Here is a 26,489-nt window from a genome sequence, read left to right on the forward strand (position 1 = left end):
CTTGCTTTTAAACTAAAACATCAAAGTATATAAACAAGAACTTTTTTTTCGGAGCATATCAGTGAGCAGAGGTTACAGTAATCGCACAAATATGCACCTCAGTTCCAGAGAATTGAAGAGTGTACACAAACGACTTATCATTTTGTACATAAAAAAAACCATTGACTCATGGCTATGTCAGTGACAGCTGTATCGGAAAAGAACAAAATAAACCTGTTCTTTTTCACTAATTATCAGAGCAGTGCTCTAAAAATAGATGTTGGAAGTAAAGTCCCCAGAGAGAGGAGGGCTTTCGTAACTTCCAGTTAGTCTGTCTGCTAGACTTCCATTCACAAATACAAAACCAGGTGTACTGGTGTCACTCAATCCCTTGGAAAGCTCACAAAAGACATTACATATACTTGTGTTAAACACAATGTGTCAGTGCCAAACAGATACAACAGTTACAGATGTAATCTAGTTTCAGCTCCAATCATCACAAACAAAAACAACAAATGTATTTTATTAGTTGAGTTATAGAGTGCAGATATCTGACTTTCCTGTGTATACAGTTAACCTGCATTGATACCTTCTTTACTGACTTGGAAGGAAAAGTAGTTCAAGATCAACAGTGTTCAGTGGTGAATGTCTGACACTTCACTGTCTGTGTGTTGATGTAAGTGTGTCTGAAGTGTCAGGGTGGGCTGTGTTCGATAAGAGGAAGATGTAAAATAGTGCAATTCTGATAAGTTAATGGTTGATAAACAGTGGCAAAGAGAGTTGGATCTTTTTGAGCGTCTAAACTAATTTAAAGTACATTGTGGTCATTTTTGCATCGGCTTATTTTCTTGTCTACTTAGCCTCAATACTGCTGGGCAGAGAACAAAATTGCCTTTTTCTTAAGCTCATACCAGTGAAAGAAACTGGGATTTACCATCTACATAAACAAATCCACAGCTCAGATCTGAACATAATAAACTATTTCCTTTTTTCAATTTTGGTTTATTATGTTCTAACTGTGAGCAGCTATGTCTTCTTGTCTCCATGTTGTGAGAATCTGAGCTATAAAATTGTTGTGCTGCATTTTTGTCTGATCAGAAACACGTGTTAGCTTGCTGTCACGTGCGATTGTCACATTTGTCGTCATTCCACAGCAAAGGATTGAGCATGTGGTTGCAATAAAAAAGACAAGGTCAGGATGCTCAAAGTGGCAATGAGACTTTTATTTCCCGTTCATTTTTACAGGATGTTGTCTTTAACATTTACAGTTATGAGTCATTATTTAATCGTTCCCTCCCTATTCTAAAATATTTTGATATTCTCAACATGTATACGTGATTCAGAGTGTTCATGCTCAGATTATATCAAGTGTTTTTCGCATCCTGAAATATTATTTTACTTCTCCAGCTTTTCCTTTTGAAATGAAGGGACATAACATTTTCCATGAAAATACAATTTTTATAATAATTTGTCTATATTCACTTTATTTTTTTGATCAACACAAAATCTGCTTTGGCTCCTCAAAAGAATGGAACACAGCCCTCCTACAAGTCGTACTCTAGTCTAGAACATAATGTATCTATCTGCCCCCTCTTGGGGATTGAGCGTTGGGCAACAAAGAGAGGCATTTGTTAGGAGCACTTGACAGGGCCCCGGGCAGACAGGCAGTATATCATAGGAGATCAGCTGGATAATGTTTGTCCATCTACTTGGCAAGTTCACATGTTACCTGAACAGTTCCCGACAAGCTTATTCATGGGGGGGAGCTCACTGTAAGCATTGCATTTAAAGTGGTGGAAAGTCATGTTACCTTACTACTGTTCATTTTTTAAGAAACTTCTACTTATTTTTGCTCTTCTTCTCTCTGGTACAAGTCAAGATTAAACATACAAAATACCATATAACCTAATATATGAATAGGTTAAATTACCATCTCTTACATTTTATCATAGTTACATGTTTATTTATACCTGGCTGCTAAACCCTTGTTACTGTTACAAGGTGTGTATCTTGTATTTTGTAAATTGTGTAACTTGCTGCTGTTAAATACCGTCAAACTGTGTGCAATATGTGCTTTATGTGCAATTTATACTTTATATACATATGCCATCTTTAATAACTGTAATATATACCGGGCTGCTAAATCCTAAGAACTGCTACAGGATTTGATTTGTAGATTTGATTTGTTTTTTATCTGTATTTTTGAAAATTATGTAACTTTTTTAATTTTTTTTTTTTTCTTTTAGCATATTGTTTATTATATTATAACTTAGTACTTTTTTAGCACATTGTTTTTTTATATTATAACTTAGTACTTTTTTAACGCATGAAGATATGCAACACTAAGCTGTCTGTGGCTCTTTCCTGCTGTAACGCTGCAAATTTCCCCTCTGTGGGACTAATAAAGGTATTCTGATTCTGATTCTGATGCATAAGATTAATATATAACACTCTAAAAGGGGTTATTTATGCATTTATGTTTTCTTTTATGCTTTTAGTAAATCTTGCTGGTAATAATGGTGTGCTTTTCCTTTGGGTGCAATTTGTTTGTATCCGAGTACTTCTTCCACCTAGTGCATTTCTCTGTAAGAAAGTGCAAGACACTGACCATTGTTTTGTGTTAAACTGCCATCTAGTGGTTACATTTCATTACTGTTGTTAAATAGAAGACAGAGTACTGAGATTGAAAAGTCAGATGTAAATACTGTTCACATTATTAATAAAACAAAGCAAATCAAATTGAACTTAAATCAAAAAGTCTCATTGTTCTGTAGCATGTTCTATAACCTCTTTACTTTGTTGATTCTTTGAAAACCTTCAGTGTAAGTGAAGCTGTGGAGACTCAGCACTCATGGAGGTCAAACAAGAAAGTTTCCATATATTTAATAGTTACATGTTCTATGTAAGCCCGTTGTTATTTCAGCTCTCAAATCTTTAGTTTTTCTTTCTCTCTCCCCAAAATGTTCCTTTCCTTCATCCCTGTTCTGGGTGGGGGGTGTTCTGTGCCGAAGCCAGTCGCACACGAGATTGGCGCCAGATTTGATCGTCTGTTTCCGTGAGAGTATCAAATCCAAGCTAAATGTAACAAGCCCCAGTGGAGCAGTAACCTACGAGACTCACACCTGCATCCACGGCACTTTGCCCTGCCAGTGCTACAGTGTAATGTAAATGGTTGGCTGTTTTTCCCATTAATCACATCATCCAGATGTGCTTTACATGGAGCCTTCTAGCATCCAGTAAGAGCTCCCTCTTTTAGGACAAGAAGCAGGTTCACCACAGTGCACCTCCTGACAAAGCAAACCATGTAATTAAAGCTCAGATTGACATCTCTACTCTGCAGCTGTGGGGGTTTTTCCACCTGTCATCTCTATGCCAAGCAGAGCAGAGCCTTCAAATCCCATTGACATCTAGTTGATCTCCCCTTTCCTCAACAAAAAAGAGAAAAGGTCATAACAGCCTTTGAGGCTTTGATGATGTGTTAAAAAAAAAAACCTGTGGAAAATAACGACCCAAATCACCTTTTCCTTGACTCTGCTTTTGTGTCGCGCCTCTTACGAGAAGGCAGGGCACATGATTACCAGGCCAGGTCTGTTCTGCTCATCAGAGGAATAATACTGTTTAAGCAGAGCTGGATGTTTTCACCACTCCATCATTGAGACATTACATCTACCGCCATGGCTGCTTATGTGAAGAAGTCCCAAGTTCATTACTCATTATCCGGCAACCTTTGTCTGAAACAGACTATTCTGAAGGCAACTTATCAAATCATTTGGCTTTCAAATATTCCTAATCAACCGTTACAAATGTGATAGCCCAGATGTGCAACGGATGACAGAGTAGGAACAGGAAACAGTCTGGACAAATGTCTGCATTGGGAAAAAGAGAGTCCAAAATCGAAGTCGTTTTTCTTTATTTGATATGGTCGTCGTCATAGAGAGAGGAAGGAAGTATTTATCCGTGGTATCTCTGGCAGAAGATGTGGTCGCTTGATGTCTGATTTCACTGCGACTGAGAAGATCTGCAGTCACGCCTGTTTGCTCCCCAGCACCTATTGGGCTGATGCCTGCAGCCAGTCCTCGCTATGACCTCACACACTCGTTAGTGCCAAGGAAATAACCCTTGGGTGTTCCAGCACGGCTCAGAGTACAGAGGGTGGGGCCCTTCTGTTCATATGGTGCACTGACAATCAGTCACACACAACATTGCACTAGTACAGTATGAAGCTGAAGTCATGAATGTGCTTTCTCTACCTCCGTGTTGTCCCGACTGTCATAAATCGTAAGGTCCTCCTGTGCAAGACCTGCCTCCTTCTCCATTCCAGATGTGTTTAACGGCCTCTCTGAGCCACAGACCCTACTGCCTCTCTTGGATAAACAGAGGCCTCGTTGATCTGCAGTGGCTCATTGACTCCTCTTTTGAATTGTGACCCTATTAGAGGAAAGTCAAAGTCAACAATCGCAGGCTGGTGATTAGTAACAAGTATCCATGTTTGGACATTGTTTGGAAATAAAAATCTCTTTATTCAGAGAACACCTGCCACATGAACTTTGCTCTGACCTTGATTTTCTTCATTTGCTCTTCTCTCTTTTTTAATATATAGCATTTGATTTATGCGCTGCAGCCTGGTCACACATAACCATGTCATCATGTGCCGTGATATACAGCTCGATTAATAATTCCCTGGTCTAGCTGTGGGATCAGGGCGGGTACTCATCATGCTCAAGCTCCAGAGACACAGCTCTTGCCAGCATTGAGCACATTAAGAACGTCCTGAGGAAATATCACACGGTCCAGCAGCACTGAGTCAGGCTTCTGACACCAAACTGGAAACGTATGGGTTTTTCAGCTCTTCAGTCTGTTTAGGGTGAGCTCCAGCTACTACTGTCTCTGGTTTGGGGCCATGAATTAAGATTTCACGTCTAGCTCCTGCTGAAATGCAGTTTTGCTACCAGAATACAGCTGAATCTGGCTGTGGAAGCTAAATCCTCTATCTTTCTGTCAAATGGAAATCCTTTGTCTGTATTGAAGTGCCGTGACATCAAGAAGGGGGTTTCATTGCATTAGTGCCCATAGAAGAGACAGCACAATCATTTTCTTCTTTCTCATCTCCATCAACCACTCTCTGCAGTCGCCCTGTCCGTGACCACAGTTGACCACAACACACCTGAGTAAATACCCTCCCACTGAGTTCAGACAGAGACTCCAGGCTCCATCACAGTTGTATCATGGCAGCAGGACCTGCCCTCTGTCCCAGGAGCCAGGACCCCTCTGAACCGCTGCACATCGGACAAGTAGCTCATTGTGTGCGATGAGGAGGCATGGCGGAAGTTTCCATGACATGCGTTTCTGCATATACACTCTTCTTTTCCAAATATCTTCTCTTAGGGTCCCATTATTGCTCATTTAAAGGTTAACAAAGGATTTTATTTTTTTATATTTTTGTGAGAAATCACTTTAATTTTGGATTGCTGCAGCTGGAGAAATGGCAATTAGGTCCGTCTGGGGTTTGTATGTTTAAACTGCATTGGCACTCGAGTTCAACACAGTTGTGCCCTCTGTGGGTAAAAGCATAATATGATATTCAATTGTTTACGATTCTTTACACAAATCCCCACAAGTTTAGCTTTTATCAGTACCAGGAAAGACGTACTGTTGAGCTTAATATAATAATATATATATATATAATAATCCTCTAAAAAAATCGTATTTTTTGCTAAATTATCCTAGGCAGCAATAAAAACACAACTATAACTCTTCTACTGACTACAGAATTGGTCAATGTGAGAACCCGTCAAGACAGTTTTTTTAACGACACAGAGGTCACAGGGGCCTTTCAGAGCTCAGTTTCTGCTCCGCGAAGCAAATTATTTTACATATAATGATCTGAAGAGCTGGCAGCATAATTTGTTTGCCTGGTGGGGCATGTGGGTGCAGTCCCGGGCAAGGCCTACAGAGCTAATTAGGCGGCTAAAAATGCTAAAATAACTTTGAAAGGCATCACTATGACGTTGCTGCCGGGATTCCTTTAAGAATTTCATTCAAATGTCAACATACTGGTGCACGGGCACACATGAATGAGGCCCAGTGCCTAAGATGGCTCAAAGCATATTATAAAAAGTCCTATCAGGATAAACTTTAAGGTTTGTAACATTTCTTTTCACAGCAGTCTATGTTTCACATATAGTGACGTCAAGTTATACCATTTGGGGTAGGCTACATATTTTTTTTAATGAAGTTACTATTCAGAAAGTTAAGCTGCAGAGTCTCTGCCCTGCAACCACTGCAGTGCATTTAGCAAAGTGGGCTCACATTCATGATGGAGCAGCAGCACCATCTAATGTTACAACAGGGTAGTAGTACTCTTTTTGTCAGAAAAACGTAAATTGGGGGAATTATTCAGCAAATTTTGGGAAAATAACTAAAGTTCAATCCTTTGAGAGCCAAAATACAAGAAACAGTGTAAGGCTGCAGAGAAACAAATAATCAATAGCAAAAAAAAGACAGAATTAACAAAAAAAAAACAGCCTTTGCAGGAAACTAAAGGTTTGTCATTTCATCTTTAAAAAAGCAATCAATCACAAAAGGCACGGTCTATACATATAGTCGTCAAACAACTCAAATCAAATCATAGTGAAATCAACATGTATTAATTCAACTGTATCAACTATATTTGTTAATCGATTAAAGAGATAAAAAGTTGTAAATGTTAAATAAGTGTCATATTGAATTCATGCTGACTAGCTACCGGTCCTATTCTTGTTCACAATAACTAACGCTATTCCTGTCATAAACATATGATTTTACTATTCATTTATCTCAAACAAAAGTCCAGAATACAAAGCAGCACCAAAAGAGGAAAATAAGAAGTAAAAAAAACACTGCAACAATTGACACAAAAAATCACAAGAACCAATAATCTGTCACTCAAGTACTGGAGGAGTTAGCACCGGTCATAAGCACCATATGTCCTGCAATACGCTTAAAGAATTTCGCTTAGACTTTTGGTCAAAAGCAAAGAGAGGAGTAAAGGCTGAATATGTTTTTCTCAATGCATCTGTAAGGCAAAGAAAGTGCTGCAGGACTAGTTTCCCTCTGAAAAATGCACTTTAAGGTTTCTAACTATTAATAAAATACTGTTAATACTATCTTAGAGTTAATATAGTCAATTAAGACGAATGCTCAGTAATCTGCCACACTGCTTTTGCTTTATCTATAATCTACAGGTACTGACATCATGTACCTCAAAGTCCAATCAAAATGCCCCAGATTTGTAAACTCTGCAAAGCCTTTGGGTGGTTGAGTCTCTGAGGAATTCATTGCTTTATTTGGTGTGAGCACAAGTGTGAATATACAAATAATAATACTTTAGAGAGGTCGGAGATCACAGGTGACTCGCTCTGAGACGTCCAGGAGACAGGCTTCTTTTTTTAAGAAAGGCCTAAAAAAACATAGTATTGTTAATGAAGCGTTCAACAATTTAGTTACATTTAAAGAAAATAAATTCAAATTGAAAGGGGTTTGAAGTTCATACCCTTAAATCCATGGGTTTGCATGCATGTTTAATAGGAATAATGATACATTTGAGATTTAAATCAAGCTGAATGTTGAACCAGACAAAAAATGCAATCTTCTTGAACAAAACCCCAAATGGTGTTTATGGCTCTGTGTGTTTGGTTGTACTGTCAAAGATTATAGAGACTTACAAGACTGCGAGTTGGGCTGAGTGAGCGAGAGCGCACGGGGCTGGTGCTCCTGCTTCTACTCCACTGCAAAAACAGATGTACCACAAGAAAACACAACATTATGTTGAGCTTTCAGGGAGGCCTTACTCTCCAGAGAACACTCAAATGAATTATATTTTTGAAGTTTTATACAGTCAGTACCACAGCACCCCTTCTTGTCACAGCCTCGCCCTTCACTACCACAGCATCTCCTTCCAACAGGGAAGGCCACACATGGTACATCACCAGAGGAGCAGTTAGCTCAGAGTCATAGCTACGGCGATACCTGTCAGTCAGAGAAGAGGTGGAACAAAGAGGGAGAGCTGTGAGAATTGATGTGTGTGAGGGCGACATCTACTGGTAGAGACTGCAAATAACCTCAGGAATATACTGGCCATGTTTTACAGGTCATGTAGCATCACATGTTACTTGAACACTTGTAGAGCATTCCGTTAAAAGACAGACTGTAATTTAGACACAGTAATGTACAAAGGACTGACTTGCGGTCGTTGTAAAGTTCTCCATCGCTGGCAAAGGAAAAGTCAAGCGGGGGCTCCAGTGTCTGCATGGCAAACGCCACCCTGCACATCTCCCTGATCAAGGTACTGATGAGGAAAAAGTCCACCTCTGGCGGAAAAGAGATCCGAGGGTTCACATTCATGGCATTGATCACATCCTGGGGAGAAATGAAACACAAAGGTCAGATGACTCGTACGTTTTAGTAACATAATAGTTTGTCCATAAATGCTGCAAAGAGTAGACATAAAGGCTTTAGTCCTACATTGATGCTGGCCTGAATGTCGTAGAGGTCCAGGTTTCTGACGATGTAGTCCACTGCTGCATCCTCCAGGTACTCTAACCCAAAGTGCGGGGACAATGTCTTTCTCACTCGTAGCTTGAACTGACGGTAAGCCAGTTTTGCTGTCTTAAAGGATTCCTGAGACATGGTGACAAAAAACAAGATATTTAAAAATAAATTGCTCTAAATATAAATGAGTCATAATTAACCCTGATGAAATCAAGCACATATGAAGTCAATTTAAACAGATAGGGCACTCTCTTCTCTGCATGCTCTTCTGATCTGCACGTGTCTCTAAAACAATTTCAGTCATACCACGACGGCAATGAAGATGATTTTCTGGACCATCTCCACGTCATCAATGTGGCGTCGAAGAATGACCTGGGCCTCCAGCCGCTCCACCGCGTACAGGTCATTGAAGCGTGATATGAGGCGTGCGTAGCGGGAGGAGTTGGTGAGCTGCGCTCTGGTGGGCGACTCGCTCCTCATCGGGCTGGAAGAGCGACTGAGCCTCGGCAAGGGGCTCGGAGAACGACTCCTCACCAACCTGAAACACAGAAGAGAAACGTTATCATTCAAGTCAGTTCTGTGTAGTGGTGTCTGCGTGCACATACACTGATGGCATGTTTACCTCTCCTGCAGCACGGTCTTGTCTGTGCTCAGGTAAGACACTTCATCTTTGAGCAGGCGAATCTGCCGCTCATAATCAATGAAGGCCGCCATCTTTCTTTGATAACTCTCCACTTGCTCATGTGCGGATCTCAAACTGAAAAAAAGACACGCTTCACATCAAGAAAAGTAGCACATCATGTATATTTCACTTGAGAGCAAATAGATCATGGCACTATTTTTTGTGAACCACCCACTCTGCTTTCAGTTGCAATATTTCTTCTTCAGTTGCCAGCAGAGTAGTTGCTGACTCTCTCTTTGTGACATCCAGTTCCTGCTGAGTATCGACCAATCTGAAGAGATAAAAAAATGAGATGATATACATCCCAATTTTCCATGGACTTTTATCCAAATGCATTTAAACCAGAGGCATGCTAGTTGAAGAAGGAAACTGAATGACTGCTCTGCTTCTGCTGTCTTATATCTGTTGGACTCACTCTGCTCTCATGGAGTCCAACTGCAGGCGAGTGGAGCACAGCTCGGTGTCCTTCCTCTGTATGTCACTGTCAAGGGAGGCAGAGAGCTCCCTGATCCTTCGGTCCTTTTCAACTGAATCCTGATCAAAACAAATGCTATACAGTTACCACAACTGGAGATGTACATATTGAAGAGAACTCATTGTAATTTGTTGGACACTGTGTGCTACACTGGATTATTTTTTGATGGATTTCCTTATAAAATTGTTATAATAAGCAAAGTAAAAGCTTGTCACCTGGAAGAGCTGCAGACTGGTGTCATCAGAGACCACGGGCCTGGCCATGGAGAAACAGGTTCCAAGCCACGGCAGCAGGCGAGTTTTGAGAGTGTCTACTCCAGCATAGTGTCCACCTGATTCATCAGTGTAAAACCAGCGAGTGTGAAGAATAGCTTGCTTGTTATAATGAGAGGGATAATGCTATACTGCTGTGTTTTACTACTGCCAATATATAGCCTACCTTCAGCAGCTGTGTGGTTAAGGATGGTAAACAGTTGACCTTGGACCTTTGCGGTTAGTTCAATCAGTTCACAGCATCTATTTAGATTGTTGTCACAGGAAATAACCTGGGAGGACAAAAATGACAAACAATAGGCTAATGAACTAGACAACGTGAAGTTAGTAAAGTTCATTTCAGACATAAGATGACAAGGAGAATGACTAATCAGCTAGTTTTTTATTAATGTAATCAAATATTTAAAAGCATGAAGCATTTAAAATTGCAAAATGTAACAGGCAGCAGCTACTGTATATAGGCTGTTTTGTTGTATATTTTATTTTGTAGCTTAATATACAGTATTATGTCCTTATGAACAATTATTGTTGTATAAATAACTGTTAAAACGTATAACGCCACTGTTTGCTGTACAAGATTTTGTGTTGTAACCTTGTATAATTGTTTCAATAAAAACAACAGGAATGATGAATACCTTTTCCTAGAATGTTCTTTCATAGGTATAAATAAAAACTCCTTATATTACACATTCATATATTTAGCAAATATAATTTGTTTACAATTAATATATTTTATTATTAATCTTTTATTTTATTTAGTTTTTCTTTTGTTTATTTTCCATACCATTTTGTGCTAACCCCCTTGGATGTTTAATTGTATGGATTTTTCACATTATTTCCTGAAGTCAAATTGTGTGGCATTAGTTAAATAAAAAACCCTAAATACAAATAATTAAAAGCCGCTTCCGGTACCTCTGCCACCTTAAACCGATATATCTATGGTGGTTAAGCCCATAGATATATATATCTATGGTTAAGTCACCCAGCGGATTTCTACCGGAAGTAACAGGAAGTGAACCATCGTAGCAGAAAAACTTCTTCGGAAAAGTCAACCTGTAGCCAGGGCAACCGGCGTCCATAGCAACCAAACTCAACCGGGAAATCAATGTCATCTAAAACAAGCTTTGCATTCCTTTGTTGTGGTATTTTTTAAATAAATGCATGCATCATCCAAACCACTGCATTCCATGGCATTGCCCGTAATAAAAATAGCCGAATAAAAAGTATATACAAATCGAGATAGTGGACAAATCACCAATTTATAGCAGTAAGCAAAGCAATTTATAATCATCTATACCAGGAAATAATGTTTCTGCAACGCTTTGACTAACCCCTACATTATAAATGTGCACACATTTGACTTATAGCCTCTAATGCATTACATAAACACGGTGCAACAGATGAACTGCTTTGGTCAGATTTAGGTCGTTGGTCTTTAATTATTGATAAACTTACATGGTAATCTCTGTGCCAGCTCTCAAGTTTGTCCTGCAGGACGCTGAAAGGGGATGTGTGGGTCAGTCTCCTCAAAGTATCGGCCATGTCCGTCCTAATGAGCCTACTGGGAGCTTTAAAATGCTCCTGCAGGAGGACACGATGCAGTTAAAATTCCTCTCCTGGCAGCTTTTCTCCACCTACGACTGTGCTGCCAAGCGCCGCTTCAGTTGTGGCAACCAGGAGACGAGACTGTAGGCGACAACCTGAAAACAAACCACTTTAAATACAAATAATTCCTGACGGAAACTAGGAGCACTGCTGTCTGTCTCTCCTCTGTAGGCTCTGTTCTGCCGGGGTGTAAATACGATTGTAATGTCATACTGTCAAACGACACCAAAGGCCTACAGGGTGAACTGTAGCTCGGTAACACAGAATGCTGATGTTTCCGCCAGTGTGTGTGTGTGTGTGTGTGTGTGTGTGTGTGTGTGTGTGTGTGTGTGTGTGTGTGTGTGTGTTGAAATTAATCCGATTATAATACTGTAGTGTAGGACATACATGAGACTAATATGATTTAACAGTGCAGTTAGTGTTGGGCTCTATGGTTGGGCTGTCATGATAATGGATTACATAATGTAAAAGAGATGTAAAAAATATAAGCATAATTTATCCAAGTCATTTGAACACGTTCTTTGAAAACAATGTATTTATTTTGCATTTCAAAAAATCTAATAAGAAAATAATGTTGCTCAAAACAAAGAAATGTTATCAAAAAAATGAGAATGTAAAACCAATTTATTAATTGAATTTATTAATTTAAATACAATTATGAATTAGATTATTTTTTCTATTTATGTGCATATTTATTTTAAATAAACCTTCAGATTTACTTTAATAATTTAGGATGTTATACCGTTCTTTATTTTTTACCTTATTTATTTATGTCATTTATTTAGTTATTATAATGAGAGCTCTCTGGTCCTGTTGCCAGACCATATATCTTGTTTTGAAAAACCTAAATATAAGCAGCATTAATTAAAAATGATTACGATCAGTAATTTCAGCCTGAACGAGCAGACGAATGCATATGCAGATGTTAAGGTATAGCTATTAGTAAATTAGATCAACTGTATACCCATTCCCTAAATAAATCTGTTTCTATTTCAATATAGGCAGGATTCAATAACAAATAATATGTAGCCTAAGCTGAAATATAACTGTTTGTTCAATGTACTACTTTGTACCAAATGCTGCTTATAATGTATTGTTGGAGCTTGGATGAGACAGTGTTATGGTTATGGCCCAGCGCCGTCTATACGGCGCTGCGCTGTTATGGCCTATGGTTATGGCCCGCTTGGCATTTTACCTATGGAAAATATGAATGAACATGTTTTTCTATTTTGGGACCCTTCTCTCATTGGATGGTTGAACTTGGAATGCACCATATTTTACTTGTGTATAAACGTCCCTTTTTAGCTCGCTTAATGCAAATACAAATTGCACAGGGTTGTTTATGTTCGTTTTATCAAAACCTTTTTATCCCTAACTTATTTCGACCTGTTATAATATCACAACATACCCGTTCTTTATTTTCGACCGTGAAAAGTGGTACGGTCCCATTCACTCTGCAAGCAGGAGAGGGAGGGTCAACATGGCGTCTGAACAGGTCCGTTTTCTTCAATATTTGTTGTTTTTCTTGCATTTTAGTACGTGTATTGCTTGTTGTTTGCCAATAGGGCAATGATATGTTCCCGATTGACCCGGAGTAATAAATATAAATGCATTCCGCTTTGTTGTCGTCCCTACGTGTTATAAATATGTGTCGTTATTATAGCTAGCGTTACATGGGAATAACAATGCCGCTATTGTGAGCGATGTGCTGGTAAACAGCATCGATGTTTTTGCTAAAATAAAGGCCATAGAAGCTGCTTAATAAGGACACACGGGCTTGCCTCTATTTATTGCTGCTAAAATGAGGGCAGTTTATTTTTAGTTCTGGCCACAGACAGGCAGTCGTGGGGTATTTAACTGAGAGGCATTCCAGCACTGAGCCTAGAAACAGGAGATAAATAGGAAACAGGGATCAAAATGAGTTCATTGTGTCCACCTGCAAAATAGCTAGATAGATTTGTATTGGTATTTTGTATCTACCATCCAATATTTTACCATAATTTGGCTGATAAATCGTACTAATTGATAGAGATAACATCTCAAACCTAAAGATTGTAGAGGTAGGTAGAAGAAATGTGGAGTAAACTGTTCCAATCAGGGAGAAACGCATGGAAACAATATAAAATGCTAAGTGTGAAATGTAATTATCTTGCCTTGGAGGGTAGCCTATTTAGATTTTAAATGGTCAATTCCGGTCTATCTATGTGGAGGGTGTTATAAGTTAGATAAGACAATGTTTTATTAGCCCTACAGTGTGGACATTTGCCATGGGACAGCAGTAAAGTGCAATAACAAGGACGATCAGTCAAAAAATAGCTTGATATGATAACTATATTTAACTTTAAAAAGCTAAATAAAATCAGTAGACAGACCTGTTGAGTCTGCAGCAGCAGGAAGAACCTGCAGTTGTCTCGTTCACAGCGTAGGTAAAGCAGCCTGTCCTTTTATACATTTGAGTGTTGTTTTGTTGATTTGTTTATTGTTTTGCCTTTCCAGGAGAGTTCAAATGGGCCTGTGAAGAAGTCCATGCGGGAGAAGGCTATAGAAAGACGAAATATCAACAAGGAACACAACAGTAACTTCAAAGCAGGATATGTACCCATAGAAGAGGAACGTCTTCATAAAACTGGACTGAGAGGACGAAAGGGAAACATGGCTGTTTGCATCGTTATCCTCCTCTTCATCCTCGCCTTAATTAACCTTATTGTAAGCAATACAAATGTCAATCTAATGCATTGTCTTGAATACACTACTGAAAAATATGATACAAAGTTGTCAGAGCTTCATATATCATTATGTGTTGTTGCATTATTTCCCTCAGATCACTCTGGTAATATGGACAGTGATCCGTATTGGTCCGAATGGTTGTGACAGTATGGAGTTCCATGAGAGTGGACTGCTGCGCTTCAAACAGAAGGCGGACATGGGCATCGTTCACCCACTGCACAAGAGCACAGTAGGGGGCCGCAAGGACCAGGACCTCGTCCTCGTTGGAAACAACAATCCGGTAAGAAACACAGAGGAGACTCACAGTAAACACTGAGCAATTTGAAAAGATAGAAGCTTAAATATTGTGTGCATACTTTTATAACGCTTCTCGTTAATTTGATGCATGTCGTTTCAGGTTGTGTTCCAGCAAGGCACCACTAAGCTGAGTGTGGAGAAAGAAAAGACCTCAATCGTTAGTGACGTTGGCATAACCTTCACAGACCCTCGGACACAGAACACGTACTTCAGCACAGACTTTGAAAACCATGAGTTCCACTTGCCCAAAGGAGTCAAAATTCTCAGTGTTAAAAAGGCTTCCACCGAAAGGGTGTGTATAATGCTTATAATACCTATAACAAAAAAGTAATATCAGCCTAACAATAGTTTTTATTTGTATTGGTTTGTGCCCAGGTTGTGAAATACTATCAGTACACAACAACCAATAATAGTTCAATTCAACTTTTGTTACTGCCTTTGTTTTTGACTGTTGTGTTCATTTTGTCTCTTATTTTAGATCACCAGTAGTGCATCTTCTGACCTGAACATTAAAGGGGACGGCAAGGCCATCATTCGAGGAAACGAGGGCGTCAACATCATGGGCCGGACTGTAGAGTTCAAAGTGGGCGGAGGCATCGAGCTCAGGGCTGTAAGTATGGAGTGTTGTGACATGGGTTACGGAGGGCAGGTTTTATAATAAAGGTTTTGCAAACTCTTGCATGTATATGGTTTAAAGATGGTTTGTATACATGTGTTATTTTCTCTTTGCAGGAGAACAGCATCATTCTGAATGGATCAGTCATGTTCAATGTTTCACGCATCCCTAACTCTGCAGGAGATGTGTATTTTGATGAAGGCATGGAACGGTATAAGCTCTGCATGTGTGCAGATGGGACTCTGTTCCGTGTGCAGGTGAAATATCCCAACATGGGCTGCCAGACTTCAGATAACCCGTGTGGAAAAACTCAGTAGGAGAGATGGCTAAAGTCTACTTTCAAGTGTCTACATTTTGTCACCACTGAAGTCAAGTTACACATTTGTGTGTATAGAAAATTCTATAGGACATTTATCATGACTTAGTAATACCTCTGCAGTGTACCCGTCAAATTCTGTATTCCTTATTTTAGTTGCCAAACAGGAATTGTGTTACAGATCATTGCCACTTGGCCAAAGATATGAACATATGTAATGGTTTTCAGATGGGCCAACTGTATCCTAATTTATGCCCTTTCAGTATAACTCATTACATTGTGGTTTACAATGACCATTGATAGAAATGAGAAACAGCAGTATTTTGTTTTTGCCTTAACGCCCAGTATTACCAATTTACAAACCGTGTAGAGGTATTGTATTTGCTCATTTGTTCATTGTTTCTGGCAGCTTTGTTTGAGATTTTGTTAAATTATATTTACTGAGAAGCGTGAGACACTACATGACAATATGTATAATTACATTTGGTATAAACTCTAAAACATAAGAAACATTTTTAAGCCATCCAGTAATGTTAAAGCAGCAGGGAAGGTCTCTTTCTGGGACTGTCGATAATGCACGTGCCAATGGATTTAAAAGGGATGATATATAATATAATATGTATCTAATATTCTATTTTTTTTAAAGCAAAATAACACAATATTAAAAACAGAGGGAGATTGTGTGACAAAAATATATTAAAATATTGAATGACAGGAAAGTCTAAATCATTTTTGCTTTATTGAGTGGTTTGAATTTTGATCAATATAGTATATAATATTTGACTTTTGCTTTGGATTGTCTTGTGTTTTAAAAAGAAAAGTGCTGATGTTGAGAAATGTTCTCAGAGCCTGTTGTGAGAAAACATGTTATTGATCAACTAATGAAAATAACAAACACAAAAACAATAAGCCTTATTTTTGAAATAAAATGTTGAACATTTCATTGCTATGTTTGTTTCAATAAAGAAACGTGTTGCTATGTGAAACTTCTTATCATTGTCTTCCGGAAATTCCTCAAGTGTTTATATGGTCATTTAAAGCCACAAAAGAATACTGTGCCTCATTATGCTGTTTTATTATGTAATAAATGTACAGCAGGGGCAGGGTTCTACTCGCCATAAAACCCTCAGGAGTTATCTACTATACATGAGGAGGAAAACAATCATAGTAAGATATTAACTAGACATGTGAATGATTGCATGAATCACAGAATGGCATCTCGAGGGTAGGTCCACGTTAAGCTCGACGCAGCAAACTATTCGTCAGACTTTGATCAGAACTGCCAGAGACGGTCAAAGTTAAACACCTGAAGCTCTGGGTGTGAAAACACAGTCACAAGTTTTCCTGCCAGCCTGACAAAGAGTAAATACACAGGTGAGTTAGATGTTTTAAGACTATTTACTATTTATGTTACTGTACTTAATCTATATTATTGTATATCATGAAGTTAATGTGTTCCATTGGTGACAGTTAGTTTTAATGTGTTGGTCTTATAAGCAATGGTCTTTAGTTAATGATAATTCAAAGACAGTCTGTTTTTCATATTCTTATGGTTAAATGTGTGTTGTTTTTTCTTTTTGATTGCATATATATATATATTTTTTGTCACTCATGATCTTTGTATCTTCTCGGGTCAGGTTTTGATGGCAGTGGCACAGGGGCCGTCCCTGGCCCTGCTGCTGCTCCTCGTCTCCTCACTGCTCCTCGTCTCCTCTCACCTCCCTGCCTGTCCTGAGTCCTGCACCTGTCAGAGAGCTCCCCTGCTGAACTGCTCCTCCGCTGGCCTTTCCTTGATGCCACGACATATCCAAAACTCTGTCACTGAGCTCGACTTATCTCATAACCTCCTCGCCGCTGTCACACTCGACCGACCACATTATAACCTCAGGAATGTATGGCTGGGAAACAACAGTATCGCACACTTGTCTCTGTGCGTAGAGAGTGGAAGCCGTTATGTCAGAGGAAGACATCTTCAACGCTTGAGACCTTGGAGAGGATGGGGATGTGTGTCCTGGGCCCCCGCCCTGCAGCTGCTATCTGTTGAGAGGAATCAGCTAGAGCAACTCCCACAGGGTGAGTCAGTTATATGGTCACACACCCATACATAAAAATGATAAAACCATGTCACAGCTGCATAGACAATACATTTTATAAAGGGAAGAAATATTGGCAAAAGTATAAGCCATTATTTTCTATAATTATTTAATGGCTATGATTATTATTTTTATTTTGTGTGCACACTTGAATGGTGAAGTGTAGTGGGTCATGTAAATTATTTAATTTATTTCCATATATCTTGGTAGTTTAATAACAATAATTGTTTTATCATCTACATTCATATGTTTTGCATGTTGACCTTAATTCAAAAATCACTGTTCATCAGGTGTAGTGGAATACAAGGTACAATACTGCCCTCTGTACATCAGTAAGAGAATACATGTACTTAGTTACTTTCACACACTTTCAAACTATTCAAAGCTGTAAGATGAAATACTGCTACATATCATAACACACGAATACTTAAAAATCCATAGATTTGCCCACAGATATGAATAATAACTCATATTTCCAATTACTGAAATGTACAGTGTAGTGTCCACAATATTGCCTCGTCTCTTTAAATTACTATTAGACCACAATTTACATGCTCTAAGGCTGAATAACTGTATGACATGTGTATTGTCTGGATATAATGTGAACCCACCATAACATATACTAAGTTTCTATATGGTATGAAAACTGGAGATAAAAAAAGATTTTCACTGAATGAATTTCAACCTTGATGGAGCTAAACCATCACTACCGTATTGTCAGAACATGTTTGTGTTTGAGTAATAAAGGTTACATGAAGCACAATGTAAGTGGTTCTTCTGAGCATGCAGTATAGTGTGCTGCTTGTTTTTTTTCATTGACTCCCAGCTTGTATGGCTTGTGACCCTTGTGAGTTAAGAGTTTTTTGCCTCTAAACTTTTCATTGCGATGGCGTCACTTAAATAATGAAAACTATCCAATATTTCATGAACAGATCTGATGACTTTACCTTTTTACTTTTCGTAATACTGTAGCTTATGGGTTATTTCCTGCACCATCTTATACATTTGATCAAATACATAACATTACACTTGAATGTCCCTTCCTGAATAAATACATTCTTCATCCGAGTAGCCAATTAATAAATATGCATCTGATAGTGAACTTGCACAATCTAACACTATGCAAATCTGTAATTGCCCTATGGAACGTGGTTGAGAAATGTCAATGAATCTGAGCTGAAAGGCAGGGCCCCCTTGTAGGCATGTTGTTTACCGAATTCTGTAAAGACTATAAGGTGGTCTGCAATCTTTGTCCAAATCGTAGATAAGACTATAACTTCTTTAGTACTTTGCTTCTCTCATAACTGATTAAACCTCCCAAGATAGTGACACTGTACACCTGTCACTTTTATTGACATTCCAGCAGCTAAAGAAAGGTGTAAACATGCAGTACATCTTATAAGTTCCCCCCTCTATCATGCTATCATAGAATTCCTGGAGCGTTGCTCAACATACTGTATGTGTGACTCAAGGAGTTGCATTCACTATGGGTGCTTTAAAGGCATATGTGGACAGCCCATTCACTTAGCAAGAGCTGTGTTGAAAGTCATAGACTTCTCTCCTGTTTGGTATTCAGCTCACAGCAGTGCCTCTCAAATGAAGCACAGACCCACAGTGCTTTACTTCGGCCAGCATTCTAAGGGAGATTGTCTCAGTCTAGCAAGAAGGAGGAGACAGAAAGAGAAGAGCCCGTACAAATAATAATCGTATAGCCAATAATATGTCATGCTGTAAGAGTGTGAACGTGAAATTAAGCCAGAAGAATGTCAATTCATATTTCAAAACTTATAACATACAGCACATTCCTTGCTGTCTCCATTAGCCACTACATCATGGTTATGCCACGTTCTTATTACAGCTCTTGTTTCTGTGATTCAGGGTTGGGAGGTTGCGGGTCCTTACAGGTTCTGCAGCTCTCCTTCAACAGGATCTCAACTCTACGACCAGCAGACCTTAACCACCTTCAACAGTTAAAAGAGCTACGACTTCGACATAACCTCATCAGCAGTCTCCATCCACAGATGTTCCAGGATTTAGCCCAGCTCCGGGTAACAATGATTCTTTTTAATCAAACGTATATAAAATATATACCGAATTTGGTATTCAAACAATAATCTCAATGATGCCTCATAGTCTTTTTGTCTGTATTCTCTAAAAAAAGAAAATGTTGCTTTTAATGAGATTATTTGGATAATCACGTTTTAACATCAACTTTATGTCTAAATTGTGTCCCTTTTAAAAGGTCCTGGATCTGAGCTTCAACATGTTGACCAGCCTCCATCCTTTGATTCACCTTTCTATGCATAGCATTGGGGCGGATGTTAGGCTGGATGGGAACAGGTGGCATTGTGATTGCAGAATGCGCAGTCTGAGAAGGCGGATGGCCTATGACAGCAGCATAGGCCTGCAGAACTGGAGCATGATGTGTGCCTCTCCCCCCATCCTCTCAGGAAAAAACCTGCTACAGTTGGAGGAAGATGACCTTAACTGTGTTGGTACTGAAAACAGGCCAGAGCTCCACCAAGATGTGACGGTCTACAGTGGCTCAGAGATACTGCTGTCTTGCGCTACACAAGGTAACAAAGTCAAAAAAGTGTAAATCACATACATTTAAAGAAAATGTAGGTCAGTCTGGTAACTGTTAATATTGTCTTTGTTGCAGATTCAATATGGTTGACGCCCAGTGGTCAGGCGTCTGTGAGCCAACCTCATCATCTTGTCATCAATGACATCACAGAGAAAAACACAGGACTATATGTGTGTGTGTCTGAAGAACATGATGTTGTGTCTGTTTTTAACCTTCAAATTAGTAAAATAGGAGGTGCAAGAAGAAAAACTAGAAGTTTATCCAGAACCAGCCGACAAATAATCGAACAAGGCACAGAAAATGGGATAAGCCAGGAAAGGAATCTTACAGCCACGCAGTCTAATTTGGCTTTAGCTGTGTGTTTATCTGTTTTCATCACATTTCTGATAGCTTTTATCCTAGGAGTCTTATCAAGACCTTGTATTGATAGGCTTTGGAGTAGGGTCACCAAGAAGAAAACATCCTCAGCAACCAACTCTGTCTCATCTGTAGAACAAAGGCAATATGATAATGAGGCCTACTCCAATGGTGAGGAACAAGAACAAATGCAAACACACAGGGAAAGGAGAGTCACATTTAGCACTTTAGACGTAGGAGAAGAAGGCAATGTAAAATATTATGATACCGTCGCCGGTGGAAATCAGGAAAGGATCAATGATGAGGCAGTGATTGAATGTGAGGCAGCTGTGGCTGAGAAGGATGCAGCTGAAGATTCAGGAAGTGAAAACAGTTTACAACGGAGGAGTTCAGAGGATAACCAGAGAGATGACGGAGACCTCAATGTTGAAGGCCACCTGCAGAACATGGAGTTTGAACCCATCACAGACCCTGTTGAGCTGGAGAAAAGAAAAAGCTTGTCATCTTGCTCAGATTCTTCACTATCTGACAAAGAATTTAATGAGCGTAAAATGATCCAGGAAAACCACTCAACACCAAAGGCTTCTCAGCTGTCAGAGGACTCTGTTCAGCAGAGAGGTGAAGAAGGGCCACATATTTCAACAGAGAGCACAATTGAAATTCCTGGATTTTCTTCAGAACCATTTGCAGATTGGTCACCGAATACACATTACACCAACCCCTCTGAACTATGGCAGGAGAATGAAGAGCAATTTGAATTCAGTGATTCTGCTCGAAGCACATCGGCAAGGTCCAGCAGTGTGTCTGGTTCTTTTAATGATTCAAAACGCATTGTTGTACCCACTTCTAATGAACAAAAGAGGGATGATATGTCCAGCTCCAGCTCAAATCTCAGTGAAGATGAGCCTACACATTACACTGTAAACCCAGACAAGGAGGAGAAGAAAATAGAAAGGATCCATAATAAATCGGAGGTCAATAAAGCTCGCCTTAAACCAGATGCTAGTTTCGACGAAGCAGACCCTAACAGGCCTTCACTCAACTTGAATCAGGGTGACAATAGATTTGATAAACAATGGCCTACATTGAGACCTCAGGGCTCCTTTTCCTCTCAATCCAGTTACAGTGATGGTGAGGATTACACATTCAAAAAAGGGCGTGTACCTAGTTTGTCTGTTACCAGTCACGGCAAGAGTCTAGATACTGGTGCACCTTTACCACCTGAAGCTTATTCATCTTCTTCAAGCAGTGAGAGTGAAGCAGGAACCACAAACCAGCAGAAGCAAAGAGTGACGCATTTGACAAGGCCTCAAATAAAAGAATCTCAAACAGAAAGTCATGATACAGACACACAACAACAGTGGCCAGTCCTCGATCTCAAGCATGCTACAACCATCAGGAGCCGTCTAGATATCAAAGCCCCTTCACCTGCTTCTGATTCATCTTCCAGTAGTGACAGTGAGGATGAAACAATACACCACACAGAGAGGCCAGGGAAGGTGGAAACTGCAGGACCTCCATTTCAAGAGTTACAAACACAAAGTCCCAATCCAGACAAAAGCTGGCCTGCAATTGATCTCAAACATACTATGCGCGTCAAAAGACGTTTAGATATCAAAGCACCGTCGCCAACATCTTCCAGGAGTGACAGTGAGGATGAAACAACAGGCCACACAGAGAGGCTAGAGAAGGTGAATATTACAGAACCCACATTTCAAGATTCTCAAACACAAAGTCATGATCGAGACAATAAGTGGCCTGCGCTTGATCTCAAACAAACTATGCGCATCAAGAGACGTCTAGATATCAAAGCACCATCGCCAACTACAGGTTTATCTTCCAGTAGTGACAGTGAGGAGGATACAACAATCCACCGAAAGAACCAAGAGAAAGAGCATATAATCATGGCAAGGCCTCCAAGTAAAGTGTCTCAAACTGCAAGCCATGACCCACAACCACTATGGCCTACCCTCGATCTCAAGCAAACTACACGCATCAAGAGGCGTCTAGATATCAAAGCCCCCTCCCTGGCTTCTGATTCATCTTCAAGTAGTGATGGTGAAGATCAAACAACAATCAATATCAAGAAACAGGGGCAAGAGCCTATTAACATGGCAAGACCTGAGAGTAAAGTGTCTGAACCTGTAAGTCATGACCCACAACCACAGTGGCCTGCCCTTGATCTCAAGCAAACTACAAGCATCAAGAGACGTTTGGATATCAAAGCACTCTACCCTGCTTCTGATTCATCTTCTAGTAGTGACAGTGAGAATGAAACAACAGTCCACACAGAGAGGCTAGAGAAGGTGGATATTACAGGAACCAAATTCCAAGGTTCTGAAACACAAAGTCACGATCCAGACACAAAATGGCCTGTTGTTGATCTTAAACCGACTATGCGCATCAAGAGGCGTCTAGATATCAAAGCACCATCACCACCTGAAAGTTCGTCTTCCAGTAGTGATAGTGAGGATGAACCATCAATCCCTATAAAGATACAGGGAAAAGAGCATATAAAAATGGCAGGACTCCGACAGTAGAGTGGTCTCAATCTGTAAACCATGGACCCACAACCACAGTGGGCCTGCCTTGATCTCAAGCAAACTACAAGCATCAAGAGACGTTTGGATATCAAAAGCACTACTCTCCCGCTGCTTCGATTCATCTTCGAGTAGTACAGTGAGAATGAAACAAAACAGTCCACACAGAGAGGCTAGAGAAGGTGGATATTACAGAACCAAATTCCAAGGTTTCTGAAACACAAAGTCACGATCCCAGACACAAAAATGGTCTGTTGTTGATCTTAAACCGACTATGCGCATCAAGAGGCGTCAGATATCAAGCACCATCGAACTGAAAGTTCGTCTTCCAATAGGTGACAGTGAGATGAAACAACATCACTATAACGAGCATACAGCACAAGGCATATAAGATTGGCAACCCCCTCCAAGTAAGAAGTGTCACAGACTGGTAAGCCGTGATCCACAAACACAGTGGCCTGCCTTGATCTCAGGCAAACGACAGCATCAAGAGGCGTCTAGATAATCAAGGCACCATCACCAAGTACTGAGAGTTCATCTCAGTGGTAGTGACAGTGAGATGAAACAAACAATCCACCTCAAATAACAGGTTCAAGGGCATAGTAAACATGGCAAGCCTCCAAGCAAAGAGTCTCAGACTGCTAACCATGACTCACAAACACAGTGCTGCTTCGATCTTAAAGCATACTATGCGCATCAAGAGGCGTCTAGATATCAAGAGGAACTCAGCGTCCAACTCAGTATTCAATTACCAATGGTGACCAGTCACAAGAAGCAACAGTCACTGAGGATAGCGCAGGGACATACAAAATAGCATTGGGAGTTATCTGCATATCAAAGATGACAGGACAATGCAATTAATTATATCGGCAAAGTCCCGCAGGATAACATTTCTCGCAGTCAAAGACTGACTACAATATCCAATAGAAAAGTATACAGGTTTATCACAGATGCATAGAGGGGGAACAGGAGGACAAAAGTGCTAACATGAACGACCAACACCAGCGGATAACCCAGAACGTTGAGTCGGCTGGGCCAGCAATGATCTTGGCATCGTCCCGCTTGCAGAAAGCGTGCCTAGAAAATCTACCACTTACACGTAACCACGCAAATCTTTCCTCATTACTCCACCTGAGATCTGCTTCCCTCTTCGCAGTGAAAGGACTGGGAGTAAAAAGTACAGAACAAGACGAGAGAGAAGGGGAGCGTGGAGTATCCAGGTCAGACCGTCTCTGTATGGTGGCCCAAGCTGTCAAGTCGCAACCGTCCGCCACAAAGCCAGAAAAAAAAAAAAAAACCCTGAGGAGGTTCGAGTGGACGGCCAGGGTAGAGCGTCAAAAGCCAAATACCAAAAGTAGGAGGAGGCATCTGACCTTGTGCAGGCCCTTCATTTGAGTTTCCCCCGTGTCAAGCCGGTCTCTGGATATCAGAGTACCGATTCGAAACAAAGAGCAAGTGCCTGCGCAGCAGCAATATGAGAATGAGAAGAATAGACCTCCAGTGTTCCTGACCTGATCTTAGGTGTCCCCACGCATTAAGAGGCGTCTGAATGTAAAGCACCATAACATCAAGGAGTCCATCTTCCAGCAGCTGAGATGAAAATGAGGCGATAGGATCCACTGCAAACCAAAGGCAGACTTTTGTCAACATATCAGCAATGACAGGATAATGACTCTCTAATCACTACAAGCGTGTTATTATGAAAAGCTTCGCTGCCGCCAGGTAATTCTGTCTCCTTCAGTGGCAAAGGAGGCAAACTGCCACAAAGAGAGTTATCAGTAAGGAGTTGGGGGTAGAAAGGAAAAGGATCTGGAGCAACACAACTCCATATCACCTGTGGACCTGCCAGACCTGAGTTTGAATGGCTGGTGTTGGTCGTCAGCTGTCTATCTGACCATCCCAAGGAGGACATCTGGATGTTGGCTCATCATCCCCACAGCAGGTTGTCCACTGCGGAGCCAGAACTTCCCTTCCGCCTGACTCCTGCAGTTAGTGAAAGTGATGATGACGTAAAACAGAGAAGGGAAAGCAGATGTGACACTGATGAATAAACAACTCATCTCTGTAGTGCCAAAAGTGTTTCTCCTGCCTCTCAGCCAGAGGCCTGGGACAAGGAGTTGGCCCAACCCACCAGCAGCAGAAATGAGATTATGGGAAAAGCTGTATCAAGACAACAATGAAAGAAAAAGGCCTCATGCCCTAAAAATCCGTGTCATCAAGAGAGACGACGGTGGGACACATTGGATGAAAGAAGTAGATAAGAAAGCATCTCTAGACCCCTAACAGCAATCAACGTATTTCCTCTACTGATCAGCTGGTTGATACAGAGATTAAAGATGTGTTGTATGATTTCCCCATTACAGGAGGCATGCCATTGGAGTATAAGCAATGCGGGGGCTCCACCTCCTATTTCAGCCACTCCACCACCACAGTATGGAGCAAGTAGGGCTAACATGGAGTCTCCACAGAGCAGTAAGCACAAGGGTGTTCTAGGAAGTAGATGTTATCTGAGAGCAAGAAAGCACAGGATGAGTTTGACAGCTCTAACCCAAACTCACAAGAACCTGGAAGCAATGTTGATTCCTTAATGGTGAACATTAGTCGAGTTTGAATTTTAACAGAAAGTTTCTGCACGCTAAACAGCTGACAAAATACGAAATAATTGGCAGTTCAAATTCTTTATGGCCAGTAAATGACGAAATACTGGTGTAGTGTTATTCGACCCTTAAGCCCTAGATGAAGATGGAAATTAGTTTAGTTATATGGGCACCATGTTTTTTTCAGAAGGTTGTCTTGAGTTTCGTGGTAAGATTGCTTATTTTTGCTTGTGTTACAAGAACAAAAGTATACTAGGCGAAAATAACAGCATAGCAATCATCATCAGCAGTTGTCCAAACTGTCTGTTTTAGTAGGGGGGGTCCGGAGCGGTGGGTGGGTTCAGTAGAAGATGTAGTCGTTATTGATGTTTGTAACAAGAATCATATCATCGTTATTATCGTGCATGGTGATGTAGACATTATAAAGGTATCGCCTTTACAATGACAGATGCTCAGCTTTCATTGAGAGGTGTAAGTACATCTTAATAGTGAGGGCGAGGAGGTGGAGTGGGAATGATATTTATTTTGGTTAGCGACTTTTACAGGTTTGCGTCAAAGTCGCTTTAGAGAGTAGGGTGATGAATAAATTAGTGAAGCAGCAATATTAACTTAAGAACCGAAAATATAGACGTAAGTTAATAAACCGCAATTGTTTATTTAGTGTATATAGACATAGGTTGATAGTGAAAACAGACATATAGACACTTACATACATAGTAGTACAGTTGGGACAAGGGCGTTCAAACCTCCTGCATTGTCATGTGGAGTACTCAAGACAGTCAAGGTTTCTACACAGTATTGTGTGTAAGCAATCCAA

At 40.2% G+C, this 26,489-nt stretch overlaps 4 protein-coding genes across 7 annotated transcripts in view; 2 read left to right on the forward strand and 2 right to left on the reverse strand.

The window, feature by feature from the left end:
• Window positions 1-26,489, reverse strand: part of gabrg2 (gamma-aminobutyric acid type A receptor subunit gamma2) — a 220,071-nt gene that overhangs the window by 183,394 nt on the left and 10,188 nt on the right. The window lies entirely within an intron of this gene.
• Window positions 6,454-11,812, reverse strand: spata18 (spermatogenesis associated 18). The gene is made up of 12 exons (XM_010794976.1): window positions 11,393-11,812; window positions 10,104-10,209; window positions 9,881-9,996; window positions 9,606-9,724; window positions 9,366-9,461; window positions 9,131-9,265; window positions 8,815-9,046; window positions 8,482-8,637; window positions 8,201-8,376; window positions 7,863-7,986; window positions 7,683-7,745; window positions 6,454-7,417 (listed from the first exon to the last, which is right to left on the reverse strand). Exons 1-12 carry the CDS (start codon window positions 11,477-11,479, stop codon window positions 7,361-7,363), a joined length of 1,467 nt encoding a protein of 488 aa, XP_010793278.1. The 5' UTR covers window positions 11,480-11,812; the 3' UTR covers window positions 6,454-7,360.
• On the forward strand, window positions 12,966-16,491 carry sgcb (sarcoglycan, beta (dystrophin-associated glycoprotein)). Its single transcript, XM_010794975.1, has 6 exons — window positions 12,966-13,037; window positions 14,039-14,248; window positions 14,364-14,549; window positions 14,667-14,858; window positions 15,045-15,176; window positions 15,299-16,491. Exons 1-6 carry the CDS (start codon window positions 13,023-13,025, stop codon window positions 15,497-15,499), a joined length of 936 nt encoding a protein of 311 aa, XP_010793277.1. The 5' UTR covers window positions 12,966-13,022; the 3' UTR covers window positions 15,500-16,491.
• Window positions 16,792-23,084, forward strand: lrrc66 (leucine rich repeat containing 66). 2 transcript variants are annotated; one of them, XM_010794974.1, is made up of 6 exons: window positions 16,792-16,872; window positions 17,136-17,571; window positions 19,470-19,639; window positions 19,834-20,167; window positions 20,254-22,734; window positions 22,936-23,084. In XM_010794974.1, exons 2-6 carry the CDS (start codon window positions 17,142-17,144, stop codon window positions 23,073-23,075), a joined length of 3,555 nt encoding a protein of 1,184 aa, XP_010793276.1. In that variant the 5' UTR covers window positions 16,792-16,872; window positions 17,136-17,141; the 3' UTR covers window positions 23,076-23,084. The 2 variants fall into 2 exon arrangements, with proteins under 2 accessions (XP_010793276.1, XP_010793275.1); XM_010794973.1 differs by having other exon boundaries at window positions 20,254-23,084.

Source organism: Notothenia coriiceps, unplaced genomic scaffold (genome assembly GCF_000735185.1).
Source record: "Notothenia coriiceps isolate Sejong01 unplaced genomic scaffold, NC01 NC01_scaffold00037246, whole genome shotgun sequence".
Lineage (NCBI taxonomy): Eukaryota > Metazoa > Chordata > Actinopteri > Perciformes > Nototheniidae > Notothenia > Notothenia coriiceps.